Source organism: Pongo pygmaeus, chromosome 1 (genome assembly GCF_028885625.2).
Source record: "Pongo pygmaeus isolate AG05252 chromosome 1, NHGRI_mPonPyg2-v2.0_pri, whole genome shotgun sequence".
Taxonomy (NCBI): Eukaryota; Metazoa; Chordata; class Mammalia; order Primates; family Hominidae; genus Pongo; species Pongo pygmaeus.
Genome location: NC_072373.2, coordinates 95,412,702 through 95,425,754, shown reverse-complemented (window position 1 = coordinate 95,425,754; position 13,053 = coordinate 95,412,702). Strand labels below are relative to the sequence as shown.

The window sequence follows — 13,053 nt, the reverse complement described above, 5'->3', positions numbered from 1 at the left end:
CCAGGCTGGTGTGTCAAACTCCTGAGCTCAGGCAATGCGTCCGCCTCGGCCTCCCAAAGTGCTGGGATTATAGGTGTGTGCCACGGCACCCAACCCAACTTTAGGCTTCTTAAGGTGCCTCTGTATTCCCAGTGCCTCTCTGTTTCTGGTACACAATAGACTTTATAAATGTTTGCTGAATTAGTGGTCCCTGTTCCATCCCCAGCCTTGCCCTAACCCCTGCCCCACCCACACATGAATTCAATGAGCTAATACCTTTAAGCCCTTAAACAGAGTTACATATTCGCTTGCTAAATAATACAGAAATCAGTTACAGCCCCTTCTAGAACCTGTAGTACCCCACCTCCTGCCTGAGCAGTCACACCACATTATTCTGTCTCCTGTACTTCCTGGGTATTTCCAGGGTCGTCAAGAAGCCCAGTGTATTGCTGAAGGGACTAAGGTTAGATCTCAGGAAGGACTTCCTAGAGAATAGCCAAGGGGAGTCTGGTCATCCTGGGAGAGCTGGCCAGTGGAGCAGGCCCTGGGGTCAGTGGGGTAGGGTCTGAGATTTTGGGGACAGTGAGTAGTGGGAGAGGCGAGGTCTGGAGCAAACGTGGAGCCAGGGTGCCACCTAGTGGCTCCCTCACCTCCCCAGCCCCAGAAGCTCTTCCTTCTGGGCCTGGGTTCTTTTCCTTCCTCCACACCCTTCCCTAAAGAAGGCAATAACTTTTGAGTGCCCAAAACAGGAGAGGCATTTTTCTTGCATTGCTTTATTTAATCACTTCCCCAGCCCTTCCATCGCCTTTTTTGAGGATAAGAAACCCAAAGTTCCCAGAGATTAACTTGCCCAAGATCACTTAGCCTGGATTTGAGCCCGAGGCTCAGACTCCAAAACCCACACTCAATTTGCTACATCTCCCAGGGGTGGGGCCAAGGCAGCTGTGAGCAAAAGTAGAAGTATCAGCTTCTCAAGGGCCTAGGGTTTGTTGGAAGGGCAAGGCAAGGGCAAAGGGGGATACAGAACAAGGGGGCAAGTACCAGTGCCTGGGATGGACCCATCCATTCAGGCAGGGGGTGTGGGGTGTTTCCCCTGAGCTTAGAAACCACCCAGCATCATAGCTGCAACAGCACTTTATTGGGATCTGAGTCTACAGTTCACATAGGGAGGTGAGGCCGTGGGAGAAGCAGGGGTAAAAAAAAAGGGGGGACTTCACCCCCTAGGGACAGCTGCTTCCAAACCTAACAAAACCCTAGGGAAAGTCCTCGTCCCGGGCCTCGAGCCAGCAACTCTAGTCAAATCCCAAGGCGCCGGTCAGCATGTGGGTCAAGGGGCCCACTCTGGGGACATACACACAAGAGGATGAAAGCTCTTTAGCTTCAGAATCAGATTGTCTTCCCCACACCCCACCCCAAAACAGGCTCCTCTCCCATCTCCCCCTTCACAGTGACAAAACACAAGCCCACATCCCAGGGCCTGGAGTATTTGCATGCATTTGCATAGACGGCAACACAGGTCCAGCTAAGGCCTTTTTCTACATAAAGTGACATCAGTGCAGGGCTGGTGATTTTGCTCTACTGTGTGAAAGATATCCGAGGACACCAAACAAGCCCTCCAGGAGTTAGATAACGCTGGGATCTTAGGCTGGGCCAGGCCAAGGCCATTCCCTGTGGGGCAGGGCGTCAGCCCCGGTGGTGGTGGCGGCTGTGGCTGTGCCCCTCCCTGGGCCCCGCAGCTCTTGGGCTCTGCAAGTGCTTGTCCTTCTTCCCTGACCTGTGGGGAGAAAGAGGCCTTTAGGGGACAATACCATGCAATGAAAATGGGTTCCCCAAGGAGAGAGGACCCTGCTCCTCCCAATGAAGGTGACTTGAGCAGGCACCGCCAAGCATATGGGGGGAAAACCTGGTCTCCCAGGATAAAGGCTCCAGTCGGGGAGGCAGGAAGATGGGGATCTCCCTCGTCCCCTGGGCCATGCAGGTAGAGGTAGGGCAGGGCAACTCAGGAGAAAGAATCCCCCCGCCCAAAAGGGGACTGCTCAGGACCACTCTGGGGTGGGCACAGGCGGCTTCCTACCCTCAAGGGAAGAAAGGAAGCGGACCTGGATGCCTTCTCTAAGGGAAGCCAGCTGGGGATCAAAAGTAGGGATACATCCTCAAACTAATGACCCTTGCTCTTCTCATCCTCCCAACTGCCTCTGTCCCACCCGACCCAACTCCCCCACAGCTGCCCACCTCTTCTTCAGTGCTTTGTCTCCAAAGAAGTGGCTGAAGATGAAGTCCTCAAAGTCATCTACTTCATCATCATCACCTGTCTGTTGCACAGCCACCTCCTCCAAGCTGTCCTCCAGGGCATCCACAAAATCCCGGAAGCGGAGGCGGTCATGACGGAAGATGCCATCCTCACCAAAGAAAGCAGGTGAGAGGGGTAGCTCCTTGGTCAGCTGCCCAGCCCAGGGCAGCCGTGCCAGGTATGTTCTTAGCAGAGAGGCCAGCTCCTGTTGCCGCACTGGGGCTAGCTCTGTGCCGAAGAAAGTCAGGCCCTCCTGCCGGGCACACTCGTCCACACCTGAGCAGCCCTGGGGTGCCCGGTACTTGGGCCTCAACAGCTCTGCCCACGATGGCAGGGGGTCATGGTTGTCCTTAGCCCCTTCCCTCCACCGAGGTTGCTTCTGCTTTTCTCCAGAGGAGTGGAAGCTACCACTTTTCCTTGGGGGTTCCTTCGGGCCCTGTCGCTTGCCCTCCTTCCACCTTCCTGCCGGCTCCCTGTCCTCCTGACTTCCCCAATTCTTCTTCCGTTCCCGGCCAGATACTTCCTTCTTATGCTTCCAGTGCTCAGCCTTCCGGTCCCTCTGCCCATCCCACCACTTTTGCTTTCCACTCCACTCCCTAGGATTCTGGAAGTGGGACTTCTGGTGCCAGGCCTCTGAGGCATTGGCAGAGACCCCAGGGTCCTGGCCCCAGTTCTCCAGGCCCTGCAGTTTCTGGGCCAATCTGTGGCCCAGCTCAGCCAAGCCAGCGTGAGCTGGGTCCCCGCGGCTGGCATCCTGCAAGCTCCTCTCCAGATCCTGCTGTACAGACCCCAGCAGCCGTCGCTGCCTCTCTAACTCTTGCCTTAATGCCTGTGCCTCAGCCTCCAGCTGTTCCTTCTGCTTCAGGAAGCTGAGTTCTGGCTCCTGCTCCCTGGGGCCTTGCTCCCTGATGGCCTTGTCACCCTGTGGGCCTCTGCCCCGACTGAGGCACACCCCATCTGTGCCCCGGACACAGTCGGCCTCCAGCCCCTGGAGCCGGGCCCGCAGCTGCTGCAGCTCTGACTCCAGAGCCCGCTGGAAGGCTTCACCCTGCTGCAGAGCCCCCCGGAGCTGGGCATTCTCCTCCTCTAGCCATTTGGGCTGGTGCATCAGGCTCTGAAGCTCTTCCTTTTGGGCCTAGAATATGGTTTGGGACGAAGGAAGTCACAAAGAGTTCTTGTCAGGATAGCCCCAATGCCTTCTACCCCAATTCCATTCCATTACAGTGGGCAGGTGGCCTGAGCCCGTTTTATGGCCTGGAACACCCAGAGGATTTGGTTTTCATCCTCTACCCCATCTCCATCATGAATGAGACACAGGGATCCCCAAATTCCATCCTGGGTCTTGGCATCTACGTCTTTATATAAGCACACACTTCCTAGATTCACCTAAGGATAGCCAATGTGTGGCTCTCACAGTCTTGTTTCCACCTCCCGTACCTGGAACAGTGTTAATTGATCACGGCACCTGGCATGTTCTTTAAATCCTTTTCCACACAGTGCTCCAGGCAGACCACACCAATCAATCACAGGTGATACCATGTATGTTTCATGTATCATGTGGAACAGGTATGCCAGCCCTGGCCCAAACCTTAGCACAAGGGATATGAACCAAGAACTGGGAAGATGCCCTGACTACAGTGGGAGAGGGGAGGGTCAGGATGTGTGGGTAAATAGGAAACATTCCTTTTGGGGGAGGATACTAGGACAGACACCTGGCCTAGGTGGGTTACCCTAGCCCAGCCCCTCCTGCCTATGCCCACCTGCAGCTGGGCCTGCAGCAGCCGGATGTCCTGGTTCTCCTTGGCCAGCTTGTCCAGCAGAAGACCCATGTTTTGCAGGCTGGGGACACTGTCAGGAGGCACTGAGGCCTGCAGCTGTTCCCTTAGCCCATCCTGAGGGCAGAAGAGCCTGTTATGCCATGCTACCCCACAGCCCAGGTTCTCCCCAGCCAGGTCCCACCAGCCTCTGGAGACATTCACATATACCTGCCTGTCCCCCAGAGCATCCAGCAGCTCGGGGTCTGGGAGGACCTGCCGCTCCACTTCCTCCATGGGCCCTGTGGGAAAGGGAAACCCTGAAACTGGTCCTGAGGCACACAGAGCCCATTCTCCCCACACCCTCCCATTCACACAGCCACTACTCCTGCTCAGGACCCACCCTGTGGCTGAGAGGTCTGGTGAGGTAAAGGGCCAAGGGGCACCCTGAACAGCTGACAAGGCCACTAACTGAGAAATAAATGTGAGCCCCCAGCACCCCTACTCCTGACCCAGAGAACCAGAGAACCAGAGAACACACACAACCCCCTAGCACAAGACAGGCTCCTCCCTACTCACCAGTCTCAGACTCTGAGAGGCCACCTAAGGACAGAGACAGAGGAGTCTGATGAGGCCCTCAGGGAGGGCTGAGGTGAGGTAAGGTGAGAACATGGCAGGAGGGCAGGCAGGCGTGGAAGCCCAAAGCCCCAGCCTCAGAGGTACCACTCACCCGAGAAGAGGAGAACCCCCAGGCCAAGCAGAATCAGGGCCCCAAGGAGGCACATGTTGAGGGAGATGCCCAGCTCCCCGCCTGCACCCTCACCCCCAGCCTGGTTCTCAACAGCCAGGGGTGCCATGGGCTGAGGTGGGCCGGCCTCCCGGCCCCGCCGTCTCCGCAGACCCTCCATGTCCACGTCGGTGTCATCCTCACTGCTGGAGCAGCGGCCCTCCTCCCTGATCCAAGCTAGGGGAAAGGGCAGGGACAGGGCAGTGAGGTGACTGGAGAGATGGGGAGACACAGGGAGAGAGGGGAAGCAGAGGAAGGCACAGGGAGGGAGGTCCTCAGCCCTGACCCCAGAGAGGGGCACATGAAGACCTTGCCCACTTGCCCACTTCTGCCTGGGCACTGATGACTGTCCCTGCCCAGTCTGGAGGCAGGAGACCAGTGCTGTCAATCTACAAGCTATAAAAGCCATTTTCATCCTGAAAGCTTCCTCCTTCCTCCGTGTGCGCCGTGCATCAAACTTCTGCAGCTATTAACCACCCTCCTGGGTCCCCTCCAAACTCTCTGGCCACTCCTTCCCATTCTCCCTGCCTGGCTCTTCCCTGATCCTAAAGTCAGTGGTCTCCCTGGCACCATTTCAGGTTCTCTGCTCTTCTCACTGTACACATAGTCACAATTCTCTGACCCACACCACTGACACCCCCTTCAGCAATGAGTCCTTAGTGTGTAACTCCTCACTTGGCCTCCCAGAGCTCCAAACCTGTATGTCTGACTGCCTACTGGCCACTCCCTCTGGGACCAAACATTCAACACACTGCCCTGCAAACTGGTTCTTTTCTGGTGTTTCCCCAATTCAGGGGAAGGCACTGCTGCCACTATCTAGCTAACCTAAGCCCTCCCTCTCCACCTCACATCCAGACAATTTCACAGTTCTACACTTAAACATCTTGACAGTCCACCCCTGTTCACAACCCACACTGTACCTGCCTTAGTTCAGGTCTGCATCTTCTTTTTTCTTTTTAATATTTATTTATTTTTATTTATTTCTATTTTTTGAGACAGGGTCTGGCTCTGTCACCCAGGCTGGAGTGCAGTGGCGCGATCACAACTCACTGTAACCTCCACCTCCCGGGCTCAAGCGATCCTCCCACCTCAGCCTCCCGAGTAGCTGAGACTATAGGCATGCATCATTACACCTGGCTAATTTTTTTTTTTTTTGTATTTTTTTGTAAAGACGAGGTTTTGCCATGTTTCCCAGGCTGGCCTCAAACTCCTCAGCTCAAGTGATCCACCTGCCTCAGCCTCCCAAAGCGTGAGGATTACAGGTGTGAGCCACCACACCCAGCCAATTTTTATTTTTATTTATTTTATTTTATTTATTTATTTTTATTTTATTTTTTGAGGCAGAGTCTACCTCTGTCACCCAGGCTGGAGTGCAGTGGCACAATCTTGGCTCACTGCAACCTCTGCCTCCCGGGTTCAAGCGATTCTCCTGCCTCAGCTTCCCAGGTAGCTGGGAAGTAGCTGGGACTACAGGCATGCACCACCACACCCAGCTAATTTTTGTATTTTTAATAGAGATGGGGTTTCACCATGTTGCCCAGGCTGGTCTCAAACTTCTGACCTCAGGTGATCCACCCACCTTGGCCTCTCAAAGTGCTGGGACTACAGGCGTGAGCCACTGCACCCAGCCGCCTATTTTTATTTTCTATAGAGACAGGGTCTCGCTCTGTTGCCCAGGCTGGAGTGAAGTGGGATGACCATGGCTCACTGCAGTCTTGAATTCCTGGGCTCAAGCAATCCTCCTACCTCAGCCTCCCAAAGTGCTGGGATTATAGGCATGAGCCACCATGCCCGGCCCAGGTCTGCATCATCTTTGCCTGACCACTGCAGTTGCCTCCTAAATGGCCCCCAGGCCCTCCATCCTGTCACTCAACAGGGACCAATTCCTACACTTCTCTGCCACAAGCCTGGAACAGAGCTCCTTAGCACAAGACAGGTGGTCTCCACTCCTTTGCTGATGCTGCAGCCTTGGCCTAAAATATTCTCTTTCCCCTGCCCTATGTACCAAAAGCCTACTCTGTGCTCAGGGCTCCACTCAAATGTCACCTCTCACTGTCCCAGCCTCTCCCTTGCCCTCAACCAGTCCCCTGACTGAATGGCCTCTCTCTCCTTTGGGAGTACCTTAATTACAGTTCTGTACCTCTCTTAGGTCTGATATGCACCTTGGCTCAGTCTGATCTGCCGCTTACATAGGCGGTAACCAACCATCTTCCCTTTGCCCAGGCCCAGGGCCAGCACAAGGAAGGGACTCCAGAAATGAGGGTTGAATTTTGGAAGCAAGAAAAGAGGAGGTCCCCATGGCAGAGAGGAAAGAGTCAACCAGATGTGGGCCCTGCCTCTTACCAGCAGTGTGACCTTGGTCACGTCATTCAACCTTTCTGGACCTCAATGTCCCAGGGGTAGCGGTGAGAAAGGAGAGCACCAAGCTGCTCAGTGACAGGGCCTGGACCACAGCATGTGCTCAGTAGTGATGGCTGATCCCTCTCCCATACCTTCTAGAAGGAGAGTGACAGGAGAGGCAAGGAGGACTCTCACCTGCTTTGGGGGTTGAAGGCAGGCTCTGTGGAGGGCTCTGGCCTTCCAGGTCCTGTGTGTCTGGTCCCAGGCCTGTCACCACGGTGGTCTCCTGCAGGCCTCCCTGGACTACTGTGTCTCCTGGGCCAGGAGGCTCCACACCACAAACATCACCTTCCAGGGTGCCCTAATGCAGATGCAGCAGTGAGCAGCTGCTAGCCCTCCCTGCCTCCCTTCCTTCCCCCAGGGAATCTCCTCACCTTGACCTCAGTCTCCTCTGTTAGAATGCTGCCAGACTGAGGGCTTTCAGTCTGGAAGAGTGTCCCTGTGGTAGGAGAAAAGGCCCAGAAAAACCCACTGCCCCAGCTGAATTTCCTGTGCAGCCCTCTGTCCATCCCACGGGCCCCTACCAGGTTGGAAGGGGCAGGAAAAAGCCAGGATGGAATGAGAAAAGGAGTCTGTCAACTGAGATTAATGGAGGAACTAAAACGAACCAGCCTCCCTTTCTCTGAGGAAACTGAGAAACCCCAAAATATGGAGAATAGCTTTGTCCGGTAAGCTATGTCCTAAGCAGGGCCCAGTACCTTCTCCATCCATGGTCCCAGCTAATTCTTCCCCATCTGCCTTGGAGGGGCTGTGAGGGGCCTGCAGGGCTCTCTCAGATTCTGGGTCCATCCTGGATGCCGGGCCCAGTGTCTCCACTGGCAGGCTCTGGGAGGAGAAGTGCAAGGAGAAGGCTGCACCCAAGAATGGGGCCCCAGCCCACATCCCAGAAACACACACGTTCAGTCATGAGCTGGCTCGAAAAGGGGCTCGGGGCAGCACCAAGTGCTCGGCCGTTGCCCAGCCTCACTCACTGCGAGGAGGAAGTTTCAGGGGCCAGGTTTCCGCTACACAGAGAAGCACCACCAGACCAAGGCACTGGTTGCAGTACAAACCTGGTACCCCGCCTCCAGGAGGTGAGCTAGAGCCTACGTTTCCCTCCCATCAAGATCAGCAGCACTTCCTTCCCCACAGATGAACAACTCAGATATTATAATATTAAGGGTGGGAGGAAGGCAAGAAAACAACGTCCCCTGGGTGCCCATGGGTCACAGTTATGCCTCCCGGGGTATCCCTGCAGCTGCCCTCTCAACTGGACAACTACTTACATCTCTCAAGCCTTTCTGGCCTCTCCCACTGGCCCCTGACACTCCCCTGACACCCGTCTCCCAGCAGCTGCTCACAGAAGCCCAACCCACCCCAACCACAGACAGCCTGTCTCCAGGGTGCTCTCAGCCTGGACATCCAGCCCTGGCCACACAGCCTCGGCCTCCTCCCTCTGCCTACTCCCCTTCCGCAGGGCCCTGGCCTGCCACCCGCCCCGTGGCTCCGACTAACCCGCTGAGAATCATGCTTCACCTTAATTGTGTCTTTGCTATTTTCAAAACATTTTATTCTCATGGTCCCCCCCTACAAGGCAAAAATCATGACACCCGTTTTACAGGAGACGACAGAGAGGTGAAATGGCATGCCCAAGGTCCCCCAGCTGTCAACAAAGACACCTCAACAGGAGGCCAGGGCTCTGAGAGCCTGGTGCCCGTCTACTCATACCTGCCTTCCCTCTGCCAGTGAGCCCCAGTCCATTATCTTGCTCCAGCGTCATCCCCAAGGTCAACTCCTTACTCCCAGCTGGGTTCCTCAAGGGCACCTCAAACTCAACATGTTGAAACTGAGCTTCTCCCCTCCTCCCCTCCTGGTGACTCTAATATACAAAGTCGCTAGGTCTTGGAACTCTCAGAGATGCCTTTGACAAATTTTTGCCATCCCTTCTCTAGCCACTCAGTTCCCCATCCTGCCAACCCCCTTCTCCCTCCTCAGTGGGCTTCTGCCCCACCAGCTGCTACCTGGACTGATGCAGGGGGTCTTCAAAACACTGTCTCCCTGTTCCCACCCAGCCTGCACAGTGGCTTCACCCTCTGCCTGAGACAATGATTGTCCTGATCCCTCTAACCCAAAGCCCCACACTGATTTCCCATCAGGATGAGGCCTGAAGGCCTCAGCCAGGCCCTTCAAGTCTCTTCCAGGGGTTCCCAGGCTCTGTCCCCAACCTCACTCCAACACTGGCTCCAACCCACGTCTCCACATCACCCATGGGCGTCCCACAGTCTCCCCCAGCATGGCGTTCCCCACTATCGCCTCGGGACCTTTGTTCACATTGGTCTCTCCATTCGAAATCCCTCCCTACTTGTCTCAGCTTACCCAACTGGTCCCTTTCTTCATGGCATGGTCCAAGTGCCAACACCTGACCCCTGGGGCCCGATCTACTTCTTCCTGCTACTGGAGTTCCTCTAACAGCCGGCAGGAAGTGATGTAGGTGACCATCAGGACTAAGGAAAAGGACCCACCAAGAAAGAAGCCCAGCACTGCAGAAACACCTCCCAACCCCGCCCGCATGGTTCCCAGACCCGCTCTTCCTACCTCAGAGCCAGCAAGCACCCAGCTATTATCAGAGTCTAGGCAGGAGGCCATAGTTGCTGAGGTCCCTGAGGTTGCTGTGGCTGCCACCTGCAGAAGAAAGCTCTCTTAAGGATGGGAGCTCCCCTCAGGAGGGGCAGCATGCAGAAAGCAGACTTGGCTGGGTTCCAAGGTTCAAGTGCTGGGCAGCAGCCTCCAGAACCAAGCCTGGTTCCAGTCCTTCTCTCCCTGACACCCCAGCTCTTCTAAGCAGTATTTGCCTTGCAAATCAGAATCTGTCAACAGCCACAGAGAAGCCAGCCTCTTCCAGGGACCAACAGGGCCTTGGAAAACTGAACTGACCTTGAAAGGTCAAAGTAGCATAGGCTGGAAAGGCTCTGGGGAATTCCAGTCCAGCTCCCTGACATTTTAGTCAAGGAAGATGAAGCCCAGCAAGGTTGACAGACTCGACTTGCCAATAAGAAGACTTGTTAATAAGAAGAGCAGGGAAACAACACAGCCCTCCCTTCACACCAGGTACCTACACAATCACTACCTTCTCCCCCAGGACCTGGAAGGGAAGACTCAATGGCCTCCCTCAGCCCTAAGCGTCCCACCACTTGCCCAGCATAAGTCCTTAGTATGGTCTAGTTCAGTGGTTCTCAATCTTGGCTGCACATTGGAATCACCTAAGATTTTGATTCAATTGAGTTGGGGGGCAGGCCCGGGCGTGGGTCTTTTTAAAAACCACTCAAATGATTCTCATGCACAGCCAGGGTTGAGAACCACTGGCATAGCTTAGATCCACCTGGATGCACCTTTTATAAGTCTCCTCATCACTCTCAGTCTCCATCCTAAATTCTGTTTACCTTCTTAGTAATCGCCAGAGTTTGATCTTAGGGAACTTGAAGGTGACTGGGAAAATGGATTTATGGCAACTATCATGTATATATACATCACTTTATAGCTTGCAAAAAATAGACAAAAATCAGGGTTATGGTCCTGCACCTGGTTAATCTGCTCTGACTTGACAGGGATAGGGGAGGGAATCACTCCAGTTTCCAAAGCCTGACTGACACAAAGCAGGGTAAGAAGAGAGGGATCTGCCCCTTCATCCAAGGCTAAGACAGTTCCCTCAGGCAGCTCCTGTTGGGACCAGGCATAAAGGTGGAAGGATAGATGAGCTGACCTCTCAAGAGTACTGGATTGTGATCCTTCAGAAGAGGATAAATGACTGCTTCCCAAGCACTTTATAAGGAAACTCAGGAAAAGGGAAGTGAGGCTGGGAGAGTATGGCAGTTCTACCTTTGAAACCAGCCACATTATCGCCTTCTGTTTGAGCTGTTTTCAAGTCCTGCCTGGTGCCCTAAGTAACCTCCTGTGGCTCCTGCCAGTCAAGATCCAAGTCCTGGATAGGTCTTTCCCAATGCCCATCCTCCCAGACACATGCACCCATTCCACACGGAGACAGGAGAATGGCTGCAATGACCTCCCTGTACCAAATCCAACAGGACACCCTGGCATGCATCTGTAAGTATCCATAGAGCCATGGCTGTTCAGCCTTCCGCTTGTGGCTCCACCCCCGCCGTTGTTATCATCTCCCCATCCCCAGTTGCTGACTGTTAACAGGTGGTGGCAGGAAGGAAGTGGCAGCAGCTTGGGCTGAAGTCCCTGTTTATCCCTAGCTGTGTGTACAGCCTGCTCAGGTCCTCTAGAACCAGGCACCATGGCAACCACAGTGATGTCAGACCCACTGTCTCCATGGAAACCAGCAAAGGTATTTGGGTCAACAAAACAAATACTTATGAGACCCAAAAAGGAGACACTCTGAAACTCCTATACTCTGGGTCCCAAACCCTGATCCCTCTTTCTAGGTTAGGTTAACCCAGGGTTCAAAAAAATACCTCTTCTCCCAAGCCAGCATCTCACTGCCTTATTAGGAAGTTCCTTCTGCTGTCTAATCTCCACCCTTCCCTGCTGTGTTTCCAGATCTTTTTCTTTTCATCGACCTTCTGGAAGAAAACCCACCTCCACTCCCTCCCTCCACCCCCTTCTTTTCATTCAGGCAGGATTCAACAAACACCTCCTGTAAGGATTATGACAGAGACTTCTGCTATTTCTAAAAAACAGCTAAAGGGGGAGCTCTCCCACTCAGTATAAAGCTAGGAAGTCTCGCCTCTAGTTAATTTAAACTCCTCTAACAGTTGCTCCTCCAAACCGCTAAAGCAAAGGATCTAGGGCCACTTGCCTGGGGTACCCAGAGCAAGTTCCTGTTTTGTCAGCGTCGGCACCTGGCCTTCCTCCCCCAGCCCAGAAATGAAAAGCAGCTCATTCCTTCTAGATTAGTTCTGCCTTCCCTTTTCCTTATTCCACCCCCTTCGAAGGGAATCTGTGGACCCCTTCCCAGCTAAGGCATTACCTGAACCAGCTCTTGCTTCGGTCTTCAGCTTAACTTGTTGCTGGCTTCCCTTTGTTTGCAGCCCGAGAAGAGAATCATGTGACCAGAAACTGACCAATGACAAGTCAACTTCCCCAAAGGGGCGGAAACTTTTGGCCAATAAGAGCAGGAATTGAGAGCCAGGGGCGGGGAAGGGAGGTCTAGCGACACGGCCCTAAACCTGGGCTTACCTCCTGGTGGGCGACCGGGGTCCCAGCTAACTGAATCCTGAGTTTCCTGCCCTTCTTTCCCAGTGTCTAAACAGTTTCCAGAGGGAACCCCCCCAAACTGAGAGAAAGGCAGAGGGTGCCGTCTTCTGAGATGACGAAGACAAGGGGCCAGGTTGGCCCCAGGATAGACAGAGACAGCTGTGAGATGGGGGAAGGGAAACAGGTCGCAAATCCAGGGTGTGGAAATAGCCCTCCTGCCATTCTCCCCAATCTGCTCCAAAACAGACTGCTTAAAAGATGCCATTGCTACTTTAAAAAACGGTTGGAGGACGGGAACGATCTGAAAAACACCCCAAAATGAAATTTGCTAGAACAGAAGCAGCCCCTCCCCTCACCCTCAGAGCGACACTTGCTCCCTAACCCAAACAACTGGGACGTGGGTGGGGTGCAAAACCCAGAAGAGCTCAAGCACTTGTCTTCCAGAGGCTTTGGTGCCAAATCCGCCTGGCTCCAGGCCTGGCCCAGGAATATGCTCAGAAAGGAAACTCAGTTTCTCACAGTGGAGACACAGGGGGATGGGCGGGGAAACACAGGCCTCCCTTGGCTCAGCAGCTTATACCAGGGTCAGCTCAGGGGCCAAATCTGCCATTCCCACTCCCAGGGACCCTGGGGAGTATACATATCCT

General features: G+C 54.3%; 1 protein-coding gene across 3 annotated transcripts; it reads right to left on the bottom strand.

Moving 5' to 3' along the window:
• Nucleotides 1-1,098: 1,098 nt before the first annotated feature.
• PBXIP1 (PBX homeobox interacting protein 1) lies at nt 1,099-12,251 on the bottom strand. 3 transcript variants are annotated; one of them, XM_054460238.2, is made up of 11 exons: nt 12,180-12,251; nt 9,785-9,871; nt 7,909-8,035; nt 7,585-7,649; nt 7,346-7,511; nt 4,754-4,987; nt 4,603-4,626; nt 4,255-4,325; nt 4,030-4,161; nt 2,212-3,404; nt 1,099-1,753 (listed from the first exon to the last, which is right to left on the bottom strand). In XM_054460238.2, the coding sequence occupies exons 2-11, from the start codon at nt 9,833-9,835 to the stop codon at nt 1,663-1,665; spliced, it is 2,154 nt and encodes a 717-aa protein (XP_054316213.1). In that variant the 5' UTR covers nt 9,836-9,871; nt 12,180-12,251; the 3' UTR covers nt 1,099-1,662. The 3 variants fall into 3 exon arrangements, with proteins under 3 accessions (XP_054316213.1, XP_054316212.1, XP_054316214.1); XM_054460237.2 differs by lacking the exon at nt 12,180-12,251 and adding an exon at nt 11,066-11,544; XM_054460239.2 differs by lacking the exon at nt 9,785-9,871 and having other exon boundaries at nt 12,180-12,237.
• Between the last annotated feature and the right edge of the window lie 802 nt (nt 12,252-13,053).

Excerpts from the sequence above, each read along its gene's own strand:
- PBXIP1 (XM_054460237.2), bottom strand. Across the intron at positions 4,988-7,345 it reads GCCTTCAACCCCCAAAGCAG|CTTGGATCAGGGAGGAGGGC; the intron begins GTGAGAGTCCTC and ends CCTTTCCCCTAG. Across the intron at positions 4,627-4,753 it reads GGGGGTTCTCCTCTTCTCGG|GTGGCCTCTCAGAGTCTGAG; the intron begins GTGAGTGGTACC and ends CTCTGTCCTTAG.